The 25,706-nt window shown below is 43.9% G+C and overlaps 1 protein-coding gene across 4 annotated transcripts in view; it reads left to right on the top strand.

Moving 5' to 3' along the window:
- The window catches only part of LOC147033637 (uncharacterized), a 45,258-nt gene extending 20,081 nt beyond the window's left edge, over nucleotides 1–25,177 (top strand). For 3 of the 4 annotated variants that reach the window (XM_085871711.1, XM_085871712.1, XM_085871714.1), the window contains exons 2-7: nucleotides 7,580–7,640; nucleotides 9,202–9,301; nucleotides 13,269–13,372; nucleotides 13,646–13,859; nucleotides 14,232–14,352; nucleotides 24,710–25,177. In XM_085871711.1, the coding sequence (XP_085727837.1) occupies nucleotides 7,580–7,640; nucleotides 9,202–9,301; nucleotides 13,269–13,372; nucleotides 13,646–13,859; nucleotides 14,232–14,352; nucleotides 24,710–24,794 (685 nt within the window). In that variant the 3' untranslated portion in view covers nucleotides 24,795–25,177. Of the gene's footprint in view, nucleotides 1–7,579; nucleotides 7,641–9,201; nucleotides 9,302–13,268; nucleotides 13,373–13,645; nucleotides 13,860–14,231; nucleotides 14,393–24,709 lie in introns of all 4 variants that reach the window. The other variant, XM_085871713.1, reaches the window with a different exon arrangement.
- Nucleotides 25,178–25,706: the final 529 nt, after the last annotated feature.

Genomic DNA, 25,706 nt, shown 5'->3' with positions numbered 1-25,706 from the left:
CACACACACACACACACACACACACACACACACACACACACACACACTATTGGAGACTTGCAGTGGTGTTAATATTCACTATTTTTCTGTACTTGGTGTTTTTGCTGCATGTTTGTTCCAATTTTTACCATTTCAATGCAAAACGGTTTCAAATAATATATAAATAAAACATCTTTCATAACCAAATGGATTAAAAAAAATCTATTTTTTCATGACATGCTAATTTTCCCCCATGTTTTTGTTCCAAAACTGGTTATTAAACAAAAAATTCATATGATGGAGAAAAATTTCCTTTTTTTTTTCATTCCAAAACTGGATATTTAAAATATATCTTAATTTGGAAAGAAGTCGGAAAAAATATATTTTTGTTTGTATTTCATCCCAATTTTCTCCTTTATTTCCCTAATTTTTTTGTTTGTTTCAAACTGCTGATTTAAAATGTATTTTTCCATTTGGAGAGAAATAGGGGGAATTTTTTTTAATGCATTTCTTCCCCATTTTTCACCTTTTTCCCCCATTTTATTTTTTACTCGGGCTGCCATCAGCACAACCACCAACGCAACTTCCAGGACGACGATGACTGTCACCTGTTCTTGAAACACACCACGTTAACTTTCACATCTTATGAACCCCGTTCTTCCCAATAATTTCACCACAAGTCATACCAACACCAACAACCATCAGTACCAACAACCAGCACTGCCATTAGCATGTTATTAACCACCACCACCATGTGCAGCAGCAGCATAACAATGCCACCACCACAAGCAACACCACAATTATCACTGGCAGTACAACAAGTGCAACCAGGAGCACCACAATAACCTCTGCCAGTACCACCACAACCACCACCACAACAACCATCACCAGCATAACCACAACAGCCACTACCAGAATCAGCACCACTATTACCAACACATCATCACCAGTACAACCAGAATCACATGCCAGATAGGTTGGAGAGTATGAAAAGAGCACGATGAGGGTTCAAAATAGGTTTTGGGAGTTTGGGGGTTTGGGTTCAGGTTTGAGAGTTTGGGTTTTTGATTTGTCTTCTGAAGTGGCGTGCAGGCTTTGTGCAGGCGTGATGTGTTGAAGGACGTTTTCCTGTGCTTCGTTCATTGTGGAACTGTTACCAACGTTTATTAAATAAATATCTTCACATAACATCACAGTTATATTCTGCAGAGAGTTCAGCCACATTGCCAGGACACAATGACTTGCACCTTCTGCAATATTGTAGGATCTTTAACTTTCACCACCAAGTACAGAGTGGACAGTCGGCTTTATAAAAAGAGGCAAAGGATAGTGCAGTTTCCAACTCCACTGCTTTTGGTCGTAATCTACCTCCTTTTGTATACTTAAACACCCCACCGGTTTTATCTATTGTGTGTGTGTGTGTGTGTGTGTGTGTGTGTGTGTGTGTGTGTGTGTGTGTGTGTGTGTGTGTGTGTGTGTATGTGTGTTTGTGTGTGTGTGTCCTCCATTACTCGAACACTATGAAACCCGCAGCCTGAAACTTTATGTGCGGCCAAAGGGAACTCCAATGAAGTCCAAGAGTGAAAATTAAATGAGGCTGTTAATTATTTTCAAAAGGGGTGTTTTAATTACCACAAACACCCCTTTAGAAAATAATTAACAGCCTCATTTAATTATATCCTTTATATGCCTGGTGTTGGCGCAGTGGTTAGGGCAGCGGCTTGGGATCCAAAAGGTCCTGAGTTCAAGCCCCGTTGGGCCACTGAATTAATACACCAGGGGGTTGACTCAGCCTGTCATCCTTCCGAGGTCGGCGAAATGAGTACCAGTGTACTGGGCCGGTGTATACCCCGGTTAAAATAGGTGTACCATATCCCTGTGTCGTAAGAGGCGACCAGGGTTGCGTCAGGAAGGGCATCCGGCGTAAAACATGTGCCAAATCACTATGCGGATCATACGGATGATCTGCTGTGGCGACCCCTAATGGGAGCAGCCGAAAGAAGAAGAAGAAGAAGTAGAAGAAGAAGAAGATTTAATTATATTAAATTCTCAATATAAATTAAAGCCTCGGGCCCCTCACTCTCAATGGGTTCTCAAAGCGCATCTTGGAGAAGAGAGGGGTGGGAGAGAGAGCGGAAAGAGGGGTGGGATAAAGAGAAAGAGGGAGAGGGGTGGGAGAGAGAGTGGGAGAGGGAAAGAGAAAGAGAGAGAGGGAGAGGGAGAGAGGGAGAGGGGTGGGAGAAAGGGAGAGGGGTGGGAGAGAGGGAGAGGGGTGGGAGAGAGGGAGAGGGGTGGGAGAGAGGGAGAGGGGTGGGAGAGAGGGAGAGGCATGGGGGGGAGAGAGGGAGAGGGGTTGGAGAGAGGGAGATGTGAGGGAGAGAGAGGCGTGGGAGAGAGGGAGAGGGGTGGGAGAGAGGGAGAGGGGTGGGAGAGAGGGAGAGAGGTGGGAGAGGGGTGGGAGAGAGGGAGAGGGGTGGGAGAGAGGGAGAGAGTGGGAGAGTGGGAGAGAGAGAGTGGGAGAGTGGGAGAGAGAGAGAGAGAGAGAGAGGGAGAGGGTGGGAGAGAGAGAGAGAGAGGGAGAGGGTGAGAGAGAGGGTGAGAGAGAGGATGGGAGAGAGGGTGAGAGAGAGGATGGGAGAGAGGGTGAGAGAGAGGATGGGAGAGACCGTGAGAGAGAGGATGGGAGAGACCGTGAGAGAGAGGATGGGAGAGACCGTGAGAGAGAGGATGGGAGAGACCGTGAGAGAGAGGATGGGAGAGACCGTGAGAGAGAGGATGGGAGAGACCGTGAGAGAGAGGATGGGAGAGACCGTGAGAGAGAGGATGGGAGAGACCGTGAGAGAGAGGGAGGGGTGGGAGAGAGAGAGAGAGGGAGAGGGGTGGGAGAGAGAGAGAGAGAGAGAGGGAGAGGGGTGGGAGAGGGGTGGGAGAGGGGTGGGAGAGAGGGAGAGAGGGAGAGGGGTGGGAGAGAGGGAGAGAGTGGGAGAGGGGTGGGAGAGAGAGAGTGGGAGAGTGGGAGAGAGAGAGTGGGAGAGAGGGAGAGGGTGGGAGAGAGAGAGGGTGAGAGAGAGGATGGGAGAGACCGTGAGAGAGAGGATGGGAGAGACCGTGAGAGAGAGGATGGGAGAGACCGTGAGAGAGAGGATGGGAGAGACCGTGAGAGAGAGGATGGGAGAGACCGTGAGAGAGAGGATGGGAGAGACCGTGAGAGAGAGGATGGGAGAGACCGTGAGAGAGAGGATGGGAGAGACCGTGAGAGAGAGGATGGGAGAGACCGTGAGAGAGAGGATGGGAGAGACCGTGAGAGAGAGGATGGGAGAGACCGTGAGAGAGAGGGGGGGGTGGGAGAGAGAGAGAGGGAGAGGGGTGGGAGAGAGAGAGAGAGAGAGGGAGAGGGGTGGGAGAGAGAGAGAGAGAGGGAGAGGGGTGGGAGAGAGAGAGAGAGAGAGAGAGAGAGAGAGTGAGACAGGGAGAGGGGTGGGAGAGGGAGAGAGAGAGAGAGAGAGGGAGAGAGAGAGGGAGAGAGAGTGGGACAGGGAGAGGGGTGGGGAGAGAGAGAGAGAGAGAGAGAGAGAGAGAGAGAGAGAGAGAGAGAGAGAGAGAGAGAGGGGTGAGGAGAGAGAGAGAGAGGGGAGAGGAGAGAGAGAGAGAGGGGTGAGGAGAGAGAGAGAGAGGGGTGAGGAGAGAGAGAGAGAGGGGTGAGGAGAGGGAGAGAGGGGTGAGGAGAGAGAGAGAGAGGGGTGAGGGAGAGAGAGAAGGAGAGGGTGGGAGAGAGGGAGAGGGAGAGGCTTGGAGAGAGGGAGAAGGAGAGGGTGGGAGAGAGGGTGAGGAGGGAGAGAGGGTGGGAGGGAGAGTGACAGAGAGAGGGGTGGGAGAGAGGGAGAGGGGTGAAAGAGAGAGGGAGAGAGAATGGGGGGGGTGTGAATGGGGGAGAGAGGAAGTGTGAGGGATGACCCAGCGATAAACTGTCATCCCCGTGTTTCACACGCAGGGTGATTCATCAGTCTGTCTGCCATCTCTCAGATCGACGTTCATCTGGGTGTCATAAATTTATGCATCTATTGGGATCATCATCTGTGCAGAACATTGGTGCTGCTTTCGCACTCTCCTGGGCTAATCCTGGACACAATCCTCGACAGGTCGCCACTCTGACGCAGGATACCAGAAAGCTGGTACTCATTTTTACCGACCTCAGAAGGATGACAGGCTGAGACATTCTCACCTGGTATTAATTCAACAGCTGAGCAGGATTTACACTCAAGAACCAAGGATCCCAAGCCCACCACCCTAACCATGAAACCAACACCAGGCATAATCTGGGTGTCATATCTGCCAGAATCTCACCCCTCTCCTCTCCTCTCCCCCTCCACACTCTCCCCTCCACTCTTTCCCATCTCTCCCTCTCTCAACCCTCTGCCTCTCTCTCTCTCTCCCTCTGCCTCACGCACCCCATCCCTCTCTCCCTCTCTCTGACCCCTCTCTTCCTCTCCACCTACCCTCCATCCTTCCATCCAGCCATCCCCTCAACTATCCTTCCCCTCCCCCATCTCTCCCGACTCCTCTCCCTACTCCTCTCCCTCTTGCTCCCCCCTCCCCCTTGTTATTCCCATCAATGAAGCGATAGGTTGTATTTGCTTGTTGCCCAATTTTCGTGAAAAATAATGCTTTCACAAAATAATGTTTCATCAAAGTTTTTGATAGATTTTTCGATTATGACAAGGTTTATGTCGGCTTTTGGGCAGTTTTCCTCGATGCTGCTTGGAAAAGAATTTGTGAACTGTTGTTGTATTGGATTGACAACAGATACTAGTCAAAGTATGCAGCACCAAATGATAAATGCTGTCCCATTGTCGAGCACCAACTGATCGGCCCATCCAGATGGGCACTCAATTATTGTTCTTCTCAAACAGATCACATAACTATGTTGTGTAATAGTTTTTGTTGTTGTACATCCTCAAGGCTCGTGGAAGAGCACGAACACAGAACTGATCAGGAAGCAACATAACAAAAGGAACAGCAGAAGAAGAAGGGGAAAATGCTAATAGCAGGGCAGAGGGAGAAAATAGATGGAGACTGACAAACAAGAGATCAGGGTAACGATGAAGGGTTGGGGTGAATGCAAGGGGTGGACAAGATGGATACAGAAGCAATATTTTGTGAGAGGTGGGAGGTGGTTTATTGGGGAAAAAAAATATCATGGTTTTGTCCACCAAGTTTTGCCAGAATCCATCCATAAATTTTTGATATATCCTGCTGCCAAACAGAAGGGGTGAAAACATAACCAATGGGGAGGTGAAAAAAACAAAACAACTTAAACGAGAAAGAGCAATCAGAGGTTGAGCACTTGTTTTGTGTGGTGTTTGTGTAGTTTTGTGTGGTGTATTTTGTGTGGCGTTTGTTTCTTGGTGTGTGACATAATTAATAAGAGACATAATTAGAACTGCCACTTTTAACTGCTGGCAGTGATGACTGGATATGTTCTGCTTTGATGCAACCTGCTTTGATTGGACACCTGACCATGACCCATGACGTTTAAAAAAATTATTATTCAATTGAATTTAGAATGGGATTGAAATAAATTCAATTCAAATCAAATGAAAGACCAAATCGGTGGTACATTCCTGCATTGGAATCATCAGAAGGAACCTGAACAAGCAAAAAGCAAAGATGAAGTCATCAGGAGGAACCTTGATAGGATTTGCATTTCAGCTCCTACCCCTCTACCCTCAAACCCCTTGAGGTGCAGCCAAGTGAGCCTTATTCAAAAAAAAAAAGAAAAAAAAATCTTCCAATATGGCTGCCAAATTTCTTCAATCGAATATGGCTGCCAAACCATGTGACCTATCCATTATTCCTTAACAAACTTGTACAACCAATGCTTGGGGAACATTTGTGTGCAGTTTCCCCTCAATCTGTCCAGCAGTTCTGGAGAAGAAGATTATTTCATTGGTTTTTGGGTAAATTCAATATGGCTGCCATACCATGTGACCTACGATGTCATATGTGTGAACCTTTTGTTCCTCATGGATAGGCAGTCATATGTGTAAAGTTTCGCCTTGATCTGTTCAGCAATTTCAGAGATTTTGGAAGGTTTAAAAAACAAAAAACATTATTGCTGCCAAATCACGTGACTTGAAGTCATCAATTTTTTTAGACCGGGTACCAAGACGTCCCGCTTTGATGCAATCTGCTTTGATTGGACACCTGACCCTGATCCATGGCGTTCTTTTATTATTATTATTATTCAATTGAATTTAAAATGGGATTGAAATAAATTCAATTCAAATCAAATCAAAGACCAAATAGGTCAGTCCTGCATTGTGTCCTGTAGACCTTTTGGTCTACAGGTCTATGTTGTACAGTCCTGTAGTTGTGCAGTCTACAGGTACAGTCCTGTAGACCTTTTGGTCCATGTTGACTTCAAAAATAATTGGTGGTTCAATTCATTGACCTGATATGTAAATCCTTTTCAAATTTAAGTCAATCTGATGAAAACTGAGGATTTTAGAAAATTTTGCCTTTTGGCCTATTTTGACCTTAAGGCCTATGATTACCTCAAAATTAATAGGTGGTTGAATTCAGCAACCTGATATGCAAATGCTCTTCAAATTTCAAGTTAATCAGATTAAAATTTCAAAATTTGGTCTATGTTGACCTTTTGGCCTATGGTGACCTCAAAATTAATGGGTGGTTGAATTCAGCGACCGGAAAGCAAATGCTCTTCAAATTTCACGTCAATCGGATGAAAATTGAAGATTTTCGAAAAGTTGTCCCAAATTGGCCTTTTGGCCTATTTTGAACTTTTGGCCTATGTTTACCTCAAAATTAATAGGTGGTTGAATTCAGCAACCTGATATGCAAATGCTCTTCAAATTTCAAGTTAATCAGATTAATATTGTGGATTTTAGAAATTTGGCCTATGTTGACCTTTTGGTCTATGTTGACCTTTTGGCCTATGGTAACCTCAAAATTAATAGGTGGTTGAATTCAGCAACGTGATGTGTAAATGCTCTTCAAATTTCATGTCAATCGGATGAAAATTGAAGATTTTCAAAAAGTTGGCCCAAATTGGCCTTTTGGCCTATTTTGAACTTTTCACTTATGTTTACTTAAAAATTAATAGGTGGTTGAAATCAGGGACCTGATGTGCAAATGCTCTTCAAATTTCAAGTTAATCGGATTAGAATTGAGGATTTTAGAAATTCGACAAATTTGTTGGCCTTTTGACTATTTTTGACCTTTTTCCACTAAATAAACAATCGGCTTCTTGCTTCTGACGAACTCTACCATGCGGTGAAGTTTCGTGAAGATCGGTTTAAAATTGTGATCTGTAGGCGAGTGACATTCAAACAAACAGACAGACAGACAGACAGACAGACAGACAGACAGACAGACAGACAGACAGACAGACAGACAGACAGACAGACAGACAGACAGACAGACAGACAGAATAACAAACAAGACCAACCAATATACTGTAATTGAAAAGTCTTTGATTTTCACAAGTAACAAATAAATAACACCCTGGTCATGCTCCTTCCTGTGTGCGCCCCATGATTCTCCTCCACACTCCTCACCCTTCTGCCCTTCTGCCCTGCAGGTTCCACATCTCTGTTCCTGAAGAAATGGCCTCCACTCCGAACGAACGTCCTAACGATGAGGTTTGTAATAAAGAACCCGCCATGCGGTGCGTACCGTGCGAGATCCTGTGCTGTGAGAAACACGTGACGCCCCATAAAGAGAAAGGACGCAAACTCGTGAAGCCGGGAGAACCTGAATCAGAGATTGTATTTGCCACAAACATAAACCCACATTCAGGTTCGAAAGTTCTTCAGAACCTGAATGTGTCTTTAAATTGAACTGTGCTTCAGTACCCTCAACATGTCACACTTTTCAGATGAAAAAGGTGGATGAGAAGTGTGGATAGTTGTTTAGGGAGAGTGGAGAGAGTGATGTAATGTTTATTTATTTAGTTGTTCAAGTGGAAACAAAACTAACATTTTACCCAAAATCATCTTCACTCCTCCACTTGCTCACTCCATCTCTCAATGAACAGGTACGCTTCTGGGTTAATCTCTCATCGGTATGAATTTAGAGTATCCTTACCAGGTTACGATAGCATCATTCACATTGGAGTTCATCTTCCTCATTGTTGTCCCATATTCATATAGAGTTAAATAAAGAAGTTTTTTGTTTTGTTTTTTTTTAACGTATTTAAGTGAAATAACGAACACTGTGTTGTTTCTCAGAAATCTATTTGAAATTAACTATTGAAATGTCTGTGGCACGTTCATCTCTGTGTACTCCACTCGCCTTCCCCTCTAAAGGTCTAAAGGTCCAAAGGGTACGTTCCAATATAAGTTTGGGTCTAAAGGGTCTTAAGGGGTCTCAAGGGTGTAAAGTGTCAATAGGGTCTTAAAAGGACGAAAAGGATATCAGGATTTTTTTTTAAAAAGGACTGAAGGGAATGTCCCCTCTTTCAGGTGTTTGTTTGTGCACTTGTACATTACTCTTTCATGGCTGAATCGCAGCACCAAGAAGCCTCAACATTTGGGTGTAGGTACTTCAGAATCACACACACACACACACACACACACACACACACACACACACACACACACACACACACACACACACACACACACACACACACACACACACACACACACACACACACACACACACACGATGTGTTGCAGTGCACAACACCTGTGAAATCCAATAAACAATAGTTGCCATGGAAACAGCAATTTGCTAAATCGGAAAATTTGGCCCATCAAGTGTTTGACATGATGGAATGTTGTGCAAAACAAATTTGGTGAATACTTTTTTATAATTGTGGTCTTAGAGGTGTGAATAATAAATTCACAAAAGGCCCATTTGATTATAACAGGGTGAAATTGTTGTCATGGAAACCATTGACATGTCAAAAAGGCGAACTCGGTCGGTCTGATTTTGGTGATCTAATTCAGCGGCCCAAGATGCGAAGCCTGTTGAAATTTCAAGTCAATTTGATGAATGTTGATGATTTTATGCGATTTTTTTTTTTAGAAATACGACCTCGTGTTCTTTTATAAATTTAAATTGTTACACAGAACCCCTAATCAATTATACAGAGCGGAATATCTCTTGAGAGTTCAAAGAAATGTTCCACAGAATGTCTACCAAATCGAAGAGCACCTATTCTGTGCAAGATGGTCATTTTTTTGGTGTTGTTGACAGGTGGTTCATCATGATGAATTGGCGAGCCTGCGGGAGGAGGTTGCCAACTTAAGAGCAGAAAATGCCGAACTGAGAAACCGGGAGCAAGTCCAAATGGAAAGTGAGTCATTTCGGAATGCTTTAAGCACAAATCAAAGTAGCTTTTTGTCTCTGTTTAGCAAGGTTGTACGTGTAGTATTAAACAGTCTTACCACATGGACCTGTTTATCAAAACATTGATTTCATACACGAATCACCATGTCTCTGGTCATCAAGCTGAGTTTGGCAATATTTTAGACTAGCAAATACAACCCCTCGCTTTACTGATGGGGATATTAAGGGTGAGGGGAGAAAGTGTGGGAGGGAAAGCGCAGGGAGGGTGGCGGAGGGGAGAGGAGGGAGGAGAAGCAAGGGGGGGGTGAGGAAGAGGGTGCTAGGAAGAGGAGAAGAGTGAGGAAGGGGGGGGAGGTGGGGAGAGCGACGCATCACCAAACGTTTCTGTACACTGTAGGGGGATGGGTGACACTGTAGGAGGGATGGGTGTGAGAGAGACAGAGACAGACAAGTGAGAGAGACAGTGAGAGTGGGGTGTGGTGGGGGGGGGGCAGACAAATGTGAGGGGAGGAGGGTGGCATTCGCAAAGAGAGTGATGTGTTTTGCTTTCTGACTGAACAGAACACACACACACACACTCACACACACACACTCACACACACACACACACACACACACACACACACACACACACACACACACACACACACACACACACGTTTCAGTACCCAGCGATTTTGGCCTCAACAATGCAGAAATCAAGAAAGTGACTAAATACCAAGAATCCCAAAAGAAGTGAAAAGACCCTGGAAGTTGAAGAGATCGGAAATTGTACCAGAGATCATTGAAGCAATGGGAATGATGATGATGAAGAAGAACCTGACAGAGATATTAAAAACCAGCCCTGGGAATATTACTGCAAATGAACTACAGTTGGAAGCTGTCTGGGGCTCAGTGAAGATCCTCAAAAGAACCATTGGAACAAAACTTTGAGAACAAAACTTCACACCTTGGTCCATGATTCGTGATGATCCTTACCAAAACGAGGGTGGATACTTTGAGATCTCGGAGGACTCTGTTCCACCTTCTGAAACCCGTATATAGAGATAATGAATAACACACACACACACACACACACACACACACACACACACACACACACACACACACACACACACACACACACACACACACACACACGTGAATATTTTGAAACCATGCCATCTTCCTGGCAAAGGTCTACCTGCATGCATGCATGCTCGTACATGCAGCAACCTTTGCACTCCTCCAGTTGGCTCACTCAGAATCTGATTCTTACATGCTACAGTCCCCTCAACAGAGGGGGAAGGAGGGGAGGGTGGGGTCAGAAAGAGGGAGAGGGGTGGGATAGGGGTGAGAAAAGCAAAGGAGGCAGAGGAGTGAGAGAGGGAGAGGGGTGAGAAAGAGGGATTCCAGCAGATGAGACACCCAGTTTAACATCCATCCGAGAGACAGCACACACACTGATGAATCGCTCTGCCTGTGAAACACCAGGATGACAGTTTAGAGCTGGGTTTGGAATCAAACCCAGGCTAGACAACTTAGAGTGAGCATGCATACCGCTCGGGCTACCTGCCATGATGTGGCGATTCATTACTTCATAACTGAAAACATTTTTTACTCATTGTGATCACATAATATCTGTTGCCTTCCTTCTTTCGGGATCGAACCACGGTATTGCTATTGATTGAAGCTTGAAGAAAGCACGCCAACAGCTTGGCTTTTACCAAGCAATCCACAAAATAGTTGAAGAAATATATAAAAACGTTTTCATTTTTATTTGTATTTATCGATGCCGAAGTGACGGGTCATGTAATGGAAGAACGTACAAAAAGGGGAACCGTCATGGAAAATAAAATTTCACATTTTCAGCGAGCCAGTCATGCATGTTGTGCTGCAGAACAACATGTGGCCAATGCACACGAGTGGCCATGACCTTTGTTCAAGTCGATCGACATACAGTATTTAGTGACAGTGCGAATAATGTGGTGCACTCGCCAAGTGGCTCAAGCAGTCCACCAAAACGGTTGATAAGAAACAGCTCGCTTCGCACATGATCAGCAATCACCGAACCATGATGTTACACATCCACCTCCCGGGATACACAAAATGTCAAATATGTCAGAATTGGACAAATGAACACTTTTTTAGCATTCGGAACTGCTGCTACGTTCAATTCTGGAGCTTAAATTTTGTCATTCAGCTTTGTTGTAGACATTTCCGAAGTTATTGCATACGCGGAAATGAAATAAAGCCACAAACGCTGGCGTCTCCAGGCTTTTATAAGCATTGCAATGTACCCAGCGATTCATAACTATGATAAACAGGCATTCGATAATATGAGTGAGGAAAGTGAAAAAAAAAACGTTATCGTTAAATCATTGTGGCCTGTTCCAAGTCAAGGCGTGGTTGAGCAGGCCAAAAAAACATGGCGGCTTCAGACCCCAGCGAGGTAACCCAGGATTCCCCTTAACACCCCAGAGAGCAAGGTGGCCAAGGAGCACCTGAAAAAAGATATAATTAAATAAGGCCGTTAATTATCTTCAAAAAGGGTGTTTTATCTAATATAACCCAAAGAACCAATTTTCACTCTTGCACTTCCTTGTAATTCCCTTGGGATGCATGCAAAGTTTCAGGCGGTTATGTTTCATGATTGTCGAGTTATAGAGGAGACACACAAACTGACATTTATTAGTATTGTTTTGGATTTATTTATATATATATATATATCCTATATAAATCCGATTTGATTGGATATGTTAAGTTTTGTGTTAAAGACATGATTCTGATAATTCGGGGACAAAGGCAACTCGAGTTACAGTGAATTCATTAAATGCGATGTAAATGTGGGAGAAAGGATTCGTGCACAGACATCAGCATACATCATTGGCATCATGACATCGAGATGGATTGTCAACAGAACTTTGGAGATTACTTGTGTTGATGTTGCATGCTTTGGTCAATAGGGGCATTTCACTCGTATGGTAAGGTGAACGAACTGGGTGAAAGATTTGTATTGGAAAGCAATGCTCTGAAGCAGTGGTCAAGATTTGGCTGATCTCTGGATTCAGGCAACGTGTCACCTTGCTTCGAGATTGACCTTGCGAGTATGCCATAAAAAAGTGAAGTGATGAGAGTTCGGGAGAAGGAAAAGCAGATGCGACATGGAGGAGGTATTGGAGGTGAACCAGATATCCAGCTCCAGCAGCGTACAGAGCCTTAGAAATTATTCAGAATGGTGGAGTCCTGGGCACAGCGGGATGTACGGTGTCGTGAGCTTTTGCATTGAGCACACGGTGACCACAGACCAGGTTATTGATCCAGTGCGCCTGGCTGGTGTGCGGATTCACTCCTACTGGCAGATCGGGTGTGCTCACAAAGAGCCAACAAAGTACTTGGGGTGCGTAACAACTGTACATTGACTCCTCACATCAAGGTCATTCCCTCCACCACTAATTGTATTTATTGTCTGCCATGCTAACTCTTTGAACACTGAAGAAACACTCGTTTTGAGGTTTGGGGGCCGCACGTAACAGTATAGATATAAACAAAGCACAACAGTTGTGAAATGGTATTGACATGTGTGAAACGTTACTTTTGTAAAAGACATTTTGTTAGTTAATCCACTAATGTATGCCTGGTGTTGGTTTAATGATTAGGGTGGTGGTCTTGGGATCCTTGGATCCTGAGTTCAAATCCCTCTCAGCTGTTGAATTAATACCAGGTGGGGTTGACTCAGCCTGTCATCCTTCCGAGGTTGGCAAAATGAGTACCAGCATGCTGGTATCCTGTGTCGGAGTGGCGACCCATCCAGGATTGTGTCCAAGACCCAAGGAGACTGCTTAGAGCAGCACCAATGCTCTACACAGAGTATGGTCCCAATGGGTGGATGGATGGATGGAATCCACGAATATGGCATAGATGTTTCTTGTAACACTTCCACAATAATTTTATTTGCTAATTTTTGGGGATTTTCTTTCCTTCATTCATTTAAGGTTTGACAGCTTCATTGGCGGAAACAAACATCAATGGACAACATGCTGGACGACATTCAACTTCTTCTCGTCCAATGGCAGCAGCTGCCATTCCGGTTAATGATGTACGCAGTGTGTTTGGTTATGAGGTCGACAATAATGTTATAGGATCTTGTAAATATCTCAAAACATCTTTAACCCAACACCCAAGCAAGTTGATTTCAACTCGACTTTCTGGACTCATCTTCGTGATTCTGAAATTTCAACCGAATGCATTGATTGGGAAAACTTGTGCAATTGTAAACTGTTACTTTAAATACTCACGGATACAAATAATAAATATGAAATAATTGTAAATCCGTTTTGCTTCCTGTACGGAGTATGTCTTTCGTTTTTAGGGCAACCTGGTACATGGCGGCAACACCAATTCCGAGACGCAATGGGATCGTTTCCACCGCAAGAAAGTCAAGATAACAACGGAAATTTTGTGTGAACTTGTTTTTACCCCTGAAGAACTTTCCTCACAAACTTTAACTGGGACAGGGAAAGGGAAAGGGACAAAAGCTCCTGAAGACCGCAAGTTGAATGAGTATTGGGTCTCCGCCATCGTGGGTAAGATTTAGTACACTTGCATTGTTTATCCTTTTTTTGATTCCACCCTCCATCTTGGTTCGTGTCGTTGTCTGTTATTCCAACTAACCAGAGTAGTTTCGAATCAGACGTTTGCCTTCCAGGATTACTGTATTTAAATGGCTTCCAGGGTATATTGCAGGATAGCTCATAAATGTTCATATTCCAATACCTACCGATACCTGCATACACGAATCTGATTGATAAATGTGAAACGAAAAACACATTATTCAGGGATAAAGTTTTAGTATTCCATGTAACGTGAAGGGTAGAATTCTTTGGATTTCAGGCACAGAAGGGTAGAAAATGATTCAGTGTATCAGAGGCCATTTACATTTACAATCTCTGTTTCAGATGCTGTGAAAAAATTTCACCCTGTGAAGGAGGAGAAGGTCATCAAAAAATATATCGCTGCAATACATAATAAATTCCAGCAACGTGAGAGGAAGAGGAATGAAGGAAATGACAAGCAGAGGTAGGGACCCAGTGTCCTGCTCATCCTGTGGACTGGAGAGGTGTAGTAACACTTTGTACACATAATGTTTTTCCCGTTTTGTCCCTTTAATGTTTTTATGCCTCTGCTGAGGATGTCGCCGGTGGCATATGTGTTCGGGTTGTCCGTCCGAACGTACGTACGTACATGCAAATTTTCTCTGTTTTCTCAGCAACTGCTTATCAGATTGACACAAAATTTTGACCATAGACGCGATGCAGAATTTTTTTTTAAATGATAATTATGACGTCATAGGTCACATCATATGACGGCATCCATGTTGGAAAAATGGAAAAAGCTTTGGACTTCAGTATCTCCTAAACCGAAAGATGGAAAAAATTGAAACTTGGCACCTGGCAACTAATCTTCATGGGGAATAAGAGGGATTTGACTATGACGTCATCAGTGAAGGTGTATCCCGGTCAAAAATCGACAAATATAATGCTGCATTCGATCAGTATGAAAATTTGAGATTCATCTCGGGAAATATTTCAAAACAGAAAAAATTATAATGACATCATCCATCATGTGGTTTTAGAGCCATATTTCTTTTTTTTTAAACAAGAAAGGAAAAAAAATCTTCTTCTCCAGCTTTACAGATCGAAGTGAAACTGCACAGAAATTATCGACTGTCAATGCGAAATAAAGATTGATAACTATGACGTCATATGTCACATGGTCTGGCAGCCATCTTGGATTTACCCTCAAACCTTCAAAATCTTCTCCAGAATGGCTGGACAGATTGAAAGGAAACTTCACAGGAATGTTCCCCATGACTTGGGGATATTAGGATAACCTATACTAAAAAAGGCTGTGTGTGTGTGTGTGTGTGTGTGTGTGTGTGTGTGTGTGTGTGTGTGTGTGTGTGTGTGTGTGTGTGTGTGTCAGTGTGTGTCAGTGTGTGTCAGTGTGTGTCAGTGTGTGTCAGTGTGTGTCAGTGTGTGGGTGTCTCCTCCATCACTCAAAAACTATAAAACCTAGCAGCCTGAAACCTTGCATACATACCAAGAAAACTCCAAGGAAGTGCAACAGTGAAAATTGGGTGTTTGGGTTAATTAAAACACTCCTTTTGAAAATAATTAATGGCATTATTTAATTATATCCTGCATCAGGCGATCCTCGGCCACCTCGCTCTCTGGATCTGAAGGCGTTTCCGGGGTAACCTCGCTGGGGTCTGAAGCCGCCATGCTTTCTGGCCTGCTCAACAATGTCTTGATTTGGAATAGGCCACAACGATTTCTTTCTGATAAAGTTGTTTTCACTTTCCTCACTCATATTATCAAATTCCTCTTCATCATAGCTTCGGATTGCTGAAAACATCATTTTTGTAAGTACTATAGTTTTCAAATTGGGAGCTTGGAGTGATTTCATGCATTTTCGGATACAATTTTCCATGATCTCCTCTCACGGACTAATTAAAGTATATCATCGAAATATTATTTCGGTTCTGAAGATCAGATATCATCTGGGTTAAACTAGTGTCGAAATCTGTTGTGAAATCTGATAATATAAGAAATAGCGAGTCTTCTAACTAAGCCGATATACCTATTTACTTTCAGCAAGTTAGGCTATGTTCCCTCCTCGATACACTGTCAAATTGCAAATTTGCAAATTCCTCACTATCACACATGCTTGGGAGAAAACCGGAACAATTATATTGAAACCTCTTTTACCAATATTTCTACCACATGGAAATCAGACACAGGTGGAGGCCATTCAGCCCATCATGTTTGCACCACATCAACAACACAATTTATCAACACAAGATCCAAAGGAGAAAACACAAAATGTTTTATTTTTTATTTTTAATGAAGTGTTTTTGGGGTTTGTTTGTTTTTTTGTAGTTTTTGTAGCTTTTGTAATATATATATATATATATATATATATATATATATATATATATATATATATATATATATATATATACATACATACACACACACACACACACACACACACACACACACACACACACACACACACACCGGGCGTAGTGTGGTGCGCCTGCAATCCGGCAACTCGGAGGCTTGGGTTGGAGGATCGCTTGAGGACGGGAGCTCTGCACTGGGCCGCGCTATGAGGGGGGTGTAGGGCAGCCCGGAATCATGGCGAAACCCAATCCTTTTCCCTGTGTCGTAAGTGGCGACCAGGGTTGCGTCAGGAAGGGCATCCGGTGTAAAACCTATGCCAAATCAGTATGCGGATCATAACGGATGATCCACTGTGGCGACCCCTAACGGGAGCAGTCGAAAGACTAACAACAACATATATATATATATATATATATATATATATATATATATATATATATATATATATATATATATATATATATATATATATATATATATATATATATATATATATATATATATATATATATATATATATACATGTTGGGATCGAGTTCTGTCCACACCAATCTAAGGTAAAGAAGAGTTTATTACACATCAAACATATGTGTGTTATGTAGAGTGGCTAGGAACGTACAATCGTTCACATAGACCAACTCTGAAAAGCTCAGCTTCAGCTTTGTTCATATACATTTTTACTCTGACCCCTATGTGACTGTTTGCACCCAAATTTTAAGCAAGACTAAACTTGTGGTACACCCATTTACTATTTCAATAGTAGTGGTGGTGAATGCAAAAGGAAAAGGTCGCCCCTCTTTCCCAGCTTATCTTTCACCAGCTTGACGTTCTCCCGTGCTCATTGGTCACCACCCACATGTTGTTTTGCCCTAAGAGCTGGGAGGCCTCGCTGTCTGACATTTCACAAGCAATTCCTTTAGCTGATCAGAGAAAACAAGAATATCTATTCCACATTCCATTTTGCAACACTGGGAAAACACTGATGACTTATAAGACACATACAGTGTCCCCACATATATACATTTGTTTTTTTCCCCAGGGGAGGAGGCGTAGGCTTGGTTAAAAACACACAACATCAGCAACACAACCCCCCTCAACAAGACCTCCACCAACAGCACTCCGTACACAATCACCCATCAATACTCAAACTACCTAAAAGCCTTATCAACATCCCCATACCCCTCTATCTCCATAACTTCCAAGTACCTATCTAATTACAGCGCGGCGACATCGCACTGTTATATAATTGACTATTCTGTCCTGTGTCTTCTGTCACACTTATTGTTGGGTGTGATATGGGCGGATATTGCCGGGTGAATTGTGGGCGGAGTTAATGTGGAAGAGCGACGTTTTTTGTGCTGAATCGTATTCTGTGTGACGCCGGAAGTTGATTTTCTGAGCAGGAAGTGATAATTTTCCTGTTCCATTAGTTGTTGACGCGCAGCATTGTAACTCTCGTTACCTTCACAAACTTTGTTGCGAAGGTTATGTTTTGATCGCTGTGTGTGTGTGTGTGTGTGTGTGTGTGTGTGTGTGTGTGTGTGTGTGTGTGTGTGTGTGTGTGTGTGTGTGTGTGTGTGTGTGTGTGTGTGTGTGTGTGTGTGTGTGTGTGTGTGTGTGTGTGTGTGTGTTATTCGCATAACTCAGAAAGTATTAAACCAAATCGCTTGAAATTTGGTGGGATGATGGGTTATTATCCAAGGAACATTTGATTAGATTTTGGGAGCGATCGGGTCAAAGGTCAAGGTCAAGGTCACGGAAAGGTCAAATTCGTATTTTTACCATAGCGCGGTCAATTTTGATCTAATTGGCATGCAACCGATGCCAAAATGTTCAGAATTCATTGCCCAATCTTGTGATGGGCGACATGACACAATTACGTCATTACCCTTGTTAGCGGTTGGGGGTCAAAGGTCAGTGGGGTCACGACCTTTCAAAATATGCGGTTTTTGTCATAACACGGTCAAATCAAAACCGATTTGCATGAAACCAACACCAAAATGTTCACTGTTCTGTTCCCCCCACTCTCATGCCAAGAACAAAAAAGTAGCGGAGGCGAAGGTATGCGCTCTACCGAGTGCCCATTCTAGTTCTTCATTGTTTTTTTTGGGAGTTTTTTTTTTGCACGTACGTTTTTTTTTTTTTTTTTATAGCGCGGTGACATCGTGCTGCTTTATAATTGGCTATTCTGTCCTGTGTCTTCTGTCACACTTATGGCCGCGTACGTCCCTTTTATCTGAGGGCTATAAATAGAAATTTGTCCAATGTCACAAATCTTCCCATCATGCTAATTCACCGTGTCTACATTTAAATTTTATAACTGCAAAATTGTTTCATCATTCTTAACCTAGATTTTTACTGCCCCCAGCCGCGCAATATCGAAGTATTCGCTTCTTGTTATAATTTAAACTACCTTTCCAGGGAGACCATTCCACGCATTAACTACTCTCTGAGTGAAAGTCCCCTGCATTACTACCATCTTAACTTTCCTGTTCTTTACTCTCAGGCAATGGCCCCTGGTTCTGTCACTGTCTACTCTGTTGACTAATTCATCTTCACTTATTTTATCTACACCTTTCATTATCTTAAACATCTCCATCATATCTCCTCACAACCGCCTCCTTTCTAGTGAATAAAGCCTGTCTCCTTCAAGCGCTCCTCATAGCTGAGTCTCGCTTGGCATCTACTGTATGTCCTATGGCATCTACTGTATCTACATCTCTCTATGGCATCTACTGTATGTCCTTCTGGAACTTCCGGAAGCCCACCACTCTAACCTTTAAGCCAACAGCAGGCATAAATAAAGCCTTGTCATTATGTTTAATATTCCTTGCCAGGTCCTTCTCATAGTCTCTTTTGACTTGCCGAGTTATTTTCTTCACTTGCCTCTATTTACTCCGATAGTGATGTAAATATAACTCCAGTCCTGTTATTTTAAACCTAATAAATACCTTCTGCTTCTCCTTAATAGTATTCCTTATCTCACTGCTCAACCACCCTGGTCTCTTTCTACTTCTAGTTTTACACGTCATTGGAATGTACTTACTCTGCACTCTGCACATTTGGTCCTTGAAGGTTTCCCATTTCTCTGATGATGATTGTCCTGTTGTTAGAGTCTCCCAATCTACATTACCCAACTCTCTCCTCATACCCGCAAGGTTTGCCTTCCTGAAATCTAATAGCCTTACCCTACTATCCTGAACTCTAACCCTCAACAGAATCTTTGCACACACAATGTTATGGTCACTTGCTCCTAAATGCTCTCCAACCTCCACCTCCTCCACCATATTGGGATAGTTACTAAAAAGGAGGTCTAACACTGCACTCCCCCTCATGGGCTTATCTCCAAACTGGACTAAAACTAGGAAATCCTCATCCGCTCTTCCCTTTCCTTGTTCCTGGACCCAATCTATCCCTGGCAAGTTAAAATCCCCCATAATCAACACTCTTCCCTTACCACATGCCCTTTTGAATTCTTCATGTACTCCTCCTTCCTCCTCTTCCTTCTCACCCAGAGCTCTATAAAAGCATCCTCCCAGTACCTTACTGCTTTTACAATCTCTAATCTCTACCCACACAGAATCCTCAGCATTTATTCCTTCCTTAATGTCACCCCTTCTTCTAATGCAATGTTGTCCTTTACCCAGATTGCTAATCCTCCTCCTATTCTCTCCTTCCTATCACACCGATACACCTTGTAGCCTTCTCATCCTGTCATCCAGTTACTCTCCTCCTCTCACTCACTGCAACTATATCGTACTCGTCACTGTCTACTTTGGCTTCAAGCTCTTCCATCTTATTATTTTAATTCCTGGCATTGGTATAGAATATATTTAACTTTTCCCTTCCTGAAATTCTATTTTCCTACCTGGCCTTACTAATCCCGATTACATCATCCGTTCCTTCCTTTATAGCTTCCCCACCCTCCGCTGACCTAAAAAAAAATCCTGAATTCCTTCCTCAATTCCCACTGGAAACCTTTCTGCCCCCTTTCTATTTAACATGCAGCCATCATTGTGGAAACACTCCCTTTGTCCCCTAAATGATTCCCACTGCTTCCTAAATGTAAAACCTTCCTCCCTACACAATTCTTCCAGGCATTGGTTGACATCCATTGCTCTGCTCATCATTTCCATATTGTTTCCTAATCTTGGGAGAATCCCAGAAAACATGACCTCACAACCCTTTGCTTTCAGCCACTTACCCAATATCCTGGATCTATTTTTCAAAACCTCTGAGTAAACTTTCCCTCCATCATTCGCACCTCAGTGTACCACAACCAACTTCTTCCTGCCATGACCCGATACAATATCATTTACCCTTCCTTCAATGTCCCTAACTCCCGCTCCTTCAAAACTACACAGAATTCTGTGTCTACGATACTTCCTGCAGAATGAAGAATCCACATATTTAATCATCTGATCACCCACAAAAACTGTCTCCCAGACCTCATGTCCACCAATTTATATTGCTGCACATTTACCACTCCCTACACTCGCTGCACCTCCACCACTGCCTGCACCCGCTACACCTCCACCACTACCTGCACCTCTGCCATTGCCTGCACCCGCTGCACATCCACCACCGCATGCTCCCGCTGCACCCTCACCACTTCCAATATCCTCAGCAATCTCACTCCACATCTGTAACCAACTATTATCTACAAATTTCTCACATTCTGCGACTTGCTGCAAATTTATCGATCCGTTCCTTCAACCTTGTAATCACTACCCTCACGTGGGCTATTTCCTCACACTTCCTACAACAGTAAGAACCCTCTGCTCCCCTTGTCTTGATGTGGCCCACATTGAGCAACTATCACATTTTATGAACTCCTCTCCCTTTCTCCTTCGCTCTCCACTGATACCCTTTTCCACCGCCATTCTCCCTCGGCCCCAACTGACTTCACGCTCAACTTAACACGAGGCCTCCCCCTACTTCTTTCAATAAACTAACACAAATAACCGCTAAAACTGTTATGAACACAAATAAAGCTTTATAAATACAGTTCCACAGCCCCTAACACAAATAACGATAACAAAATACGCAAAACAACACACAAAAAACACTTGTTTTGTTCCAGTCGAGTTTACTATCTTGTGAACCACAGGAAGTGATGTCCTTACAGTTGTTGCTGTTATGGGTAATTTATTTGTATTACATTTTATTTTTCTGGGGGGTGAAGGAGTAGATACACCTTGCTTTAATTTTTAGGGTAGAGGGGAAAAGGGGACATAGGACTAAGCTGACAGTCCAGAAGCAACAACGAGAACAAGGAAGCGAGATCTAGGCAGAAGACTGACGGCGCACACACAAGCGACTATCACAGGTAGGCCTGACCGAGATCGAGAGACGAAGCAAATGATTCAAAACAACAGGACACGATTTGGGACAGAAAAGTTGATGAAAAACCCGAATAACAAAACAGAAACTAAAACGAAACTACAAAACAACGAAAATGGTCCAGGAAACTTAGCTTTCGAAGAATTGGGAGGAGAGCTCGCCACCCAGCCGTCCACGTGCGCCGATCCCCAAACCACCGGTGATTCCCAATCCTCTGGTGATGGTACCTTGCCTTCAAGACTTCAGAATATATTCTTCCCACATGGTTGACAGCTTTATGCACCACAACCAGTGTCCCTCTAGCGTGATCAGACAAAATATCATTCAATATTCAATCAATAGTCATCACCCCACCTCTCTGAAACAACACAAAATCTTATTTCTTCCGGTTCTTGCCACAAAATGGAGCGTCCACAAACCCAACAACCTCATCCCGGCCAACTGCAAACCCCCCCCCCCACACACACACACACACACACACACACATACACACACACACACATACACACATACACACACATACACATACATACATACACATACACACACATACATACACATACACACACATACACACACATACATACACATACATACACATACACACACATACACATACATACACACACATACACATACATACACACACATACACAAACATACACACACATACACATACATACACACACATACACACACACACATACACACACATACACATACATACACACACATACACATACATACACACACATACACATACTTACACACACATACACACACATACACACATACACACATACATACACACATACACACATACACACATATACACACATACACACACACACACAGAAAAAACCTCTCCATGGCCTTCCTCTCCATCCAATGCCCGCTATTGGGCACACGCCTGCCATATCTCCACCGTTGTGCACATTATCCCCACCACAAACAAACTTCATGCATACCCACAACATCCCCACTACTGACTGCAATATATATATATATATATATATATATATATATATATATATATATATATATATTGTTGCGAATTCGCGCCCGCCGGCGTGCGGACGGCCACGTCACTCGAATCGCGACCGCGTCGCCCACCAGACGAACAATTCAGTCGTGACCCTCTCGGAACAACGCCGGGAGCTAGTCACGGGTGGGGGTTTAACCCCACCACGACCGTGCCAATTGCCCACCCGCGCAGGATAGGGTTGCTCGCCAAATTCGATCTACCTAAGTACCTGCGCGGATGGTCGACCGGGCGATCGTACCACGCCACAGGCCGACCCCGGACACGAACCGCTTAAGCGGTCCGTTCCGTGCTACAGTGATAACCGAGCGGTGTTATCGTCAGCCTTGACGGTTCCGATTAATTACTGGGCGTATTAAGCCCACTACGAACCCTTTACGTGAAGCAGGATGGAGGGTCAATAAAGAAAGGACGAAGTGAAACGGGAAAACAGTTCACACAAAGCACATTTATTTCCCGGCACACGGAAAGCACACATATACAGTCAAACAGTCAAAATGCACATATAGCAACAAAAACAAAAGCAACGACGACGCAGAGTTACTACCGACTACGCGCACACACGGCAACACTTATACAGTTCTACTTTACAGACGGCGCCAACACACATTTACTCAAAAGCAAAGGAAAGAAGCCACCCTCGTAGACAAGGGGGCAGACGGGCCTGTAGGCCAATATGTGCACGTGACCTGAAGGAGCGGCCAGACCCGCGAGACTGGGGGCGTCCTACCCGCGTCCTCGTGACGCGTTGGCGGACGAGCCGCAGATGTGGCCGCGTGGCTGTGCCCCGACTCCGTGCTCCTTGGTGGGTTTCGTTGGCACGACGTTTGGAGTGGGGTGGGAACGGGGCTCCCTTGTTGCACTATCTCAGCGCGGGGGAAAGGGGGAATTGTTGATGCCCTGGGGGAGGGAGAATGGCTGGCTGGCTTGGGTCCCGCGACGAGCGATCTCACACCGTGACCTCGTCGCCGACCGCCGTCCTTCTCGCCTCGGACCCGAGCTCCTTGGCCTCTTCCCACAACTCTTCTCCGCCGACTCCAGAACCCAACTCTTCCTGCCTCACCGATGACTTCGCCACCCGACTCGACTCTGCTCTCCAACCAAAACTGACTCTCTGCCACACCGATCACCGACTCTACTCTCCAACCAAAACTGAAAAACTCTGCCTTCCGCTCGCCTTGTTATAGGCCGGCAGGAGAAAACAATATGCAAATATCCGGATCAGGATGACCTCGGGGGCGGAGCCACGCTCGCCAATTGGACGGAGGAAAAGTGGGCGTGAACCTCCCCTGATCCTAGAATTTGCATATCTCGATTTCACACAGACGCGCCTGGAGGCGGGGCCAAGCCGCCCCGCGCTTCCTAATTGGACGGATCAGAAGTTTGCGTGTAGCGTTTGTGATCCGAACTTTCCTCGGAACGGCCGCTATTTGCGCTCGCGGCTCGGTGCGTATCACTGAACGAGCCCAAGACAGCCCGACGCTCAGTGTTCACAGGTGGTGCGGGAATGGCCATAGAAAGAGAGAGGTGAGGGTGGTGGAGGGTTTTTGGTGGTGGTTTGATGGTCATGGTGCCGTTTGGGAATGGCATGATGCGATGATGTGGGAGCGAGTTGTGAAGGTAAAGGTCGTGACTGTTGGCGTTGTTGTTGTTGTCTGAGGGTCGGAGTGTGGTTGTAGTTGGTGACGATGGCTGGCGTGGTGGTTAAGTTGGTTGTTGTGTGATGGCGGTTGAGACGTGGTTGGTTCAAAATAAAGATAGAACAGAAAAACGGCTATCTCAAAGCGTCACAGCCCAAATGAATCACATAAATTCCCTCTCGACAACGGGTTTGGGCTAACTACACATGTACTTCGAGATATCTCACCTTCGGACCCTGAATGGGTGAATTTCCACAGCCGTAACTATATATATATATATATATATATATATATATATATATATATATATATATATATATATATATATATATATATATATATATATATATATAATGGAGCTCGAGTTATAACGAGATAAATGTGTTCGTGTTTCTCTCCGTTTGTCTAACATAGGCCGATGCCCCATCTCTCCGTGTCCGCAGATGGTCGATCGCTGGGTGTGGACCCAAACTCTGCACATCCAAAGATCGAGGTCTCCGAAGTGGGCAAATTGTGGTGTTTCGGTGACTTGCAGAAACTATACATGTTCAACATTCCCCGGGAAATTGTTTTTAAAATGTTATCGATTTGTTGATAATGATGACTATGTTAGTGATTCCCTGCAGTTCTGCTCGTTGTGTTGATTTTGGTCATTATGTTCTGTTTCTGGTGAAAGTTTATTTCATTTTGTTCCACGGTTTGTTCAAATTCAAATCCTTCATTCCGATCCACTCTTCAACTGGTTTTATGGGTTTCATTCAAATAAATATGATTCGTGCGCAGATTCACAAGAAGTATAAAGTTCGGGTTATTTTTGATTCATATGAAATTATTTCCTTATGGGTGGTTGTTTATTTACGATCTGCTTCATGTTGGTTTGTTATCATAATAAAGGGAATATAACAATGGAATTATTTGCTTTATTTCACCTCATTTCCTTCAACTTACATTAGATCTGTGCAAGTTTCACCACATAACATGGAGTTTCACTACATTCGATCCGAATCAGAAAACAATCCCCAGATGTTCCTGTTTTTCCATTAAAATTATCCGATGATTAATCGCAATGAATGGTAATTACTGCCGGATCCCAGTTGGCCGTGAATATGGGACTTTCAAAATGATGCAACCCACTCTCCAGAATGCTCGGCGCACATGCACAGAAACCCCCAGAAATAGTGATCCTTGGGGCATGTGAACTGCTCTCGTACACATGGCAATGATCGTTATGGCTCACAAAGCTTCCAAAAGAAGCTGGAAATACTGGAAAATGTACCCGAGAGAAGATGGGGGGAGTGCCTACGCACGATTAAAGATTTGGAGTGAAATGCCGTTTCTGATTTGTGTGCTTCTGAACACCGATGGGCAGGTCATATCTGGGACTTGTGAACGAACAGGGTAAATTTAAAATGAACTCTTTCGTAAAATTAACAACACAAT

Source organism: Eptatretus burgeri, chromosome 2 (genome assembly GCF_056783735.1).
Source record: "Eptatretus burgeri isolate ZD-2024b chromosome 2, Ebu_testis_v1, whole genome shotgun sequence".
NCBI lineage: Eukaryota > Metazoa > Chordata > Myxini > Myxiniformes > Myxinidae > Eptatretus > Eptatretus burgeri.
The sequence above is the reverse complement of the archived record's forward strand: the minus strand, read 5'-3'. Positions and strand labels throughout refer to the sequence as shown.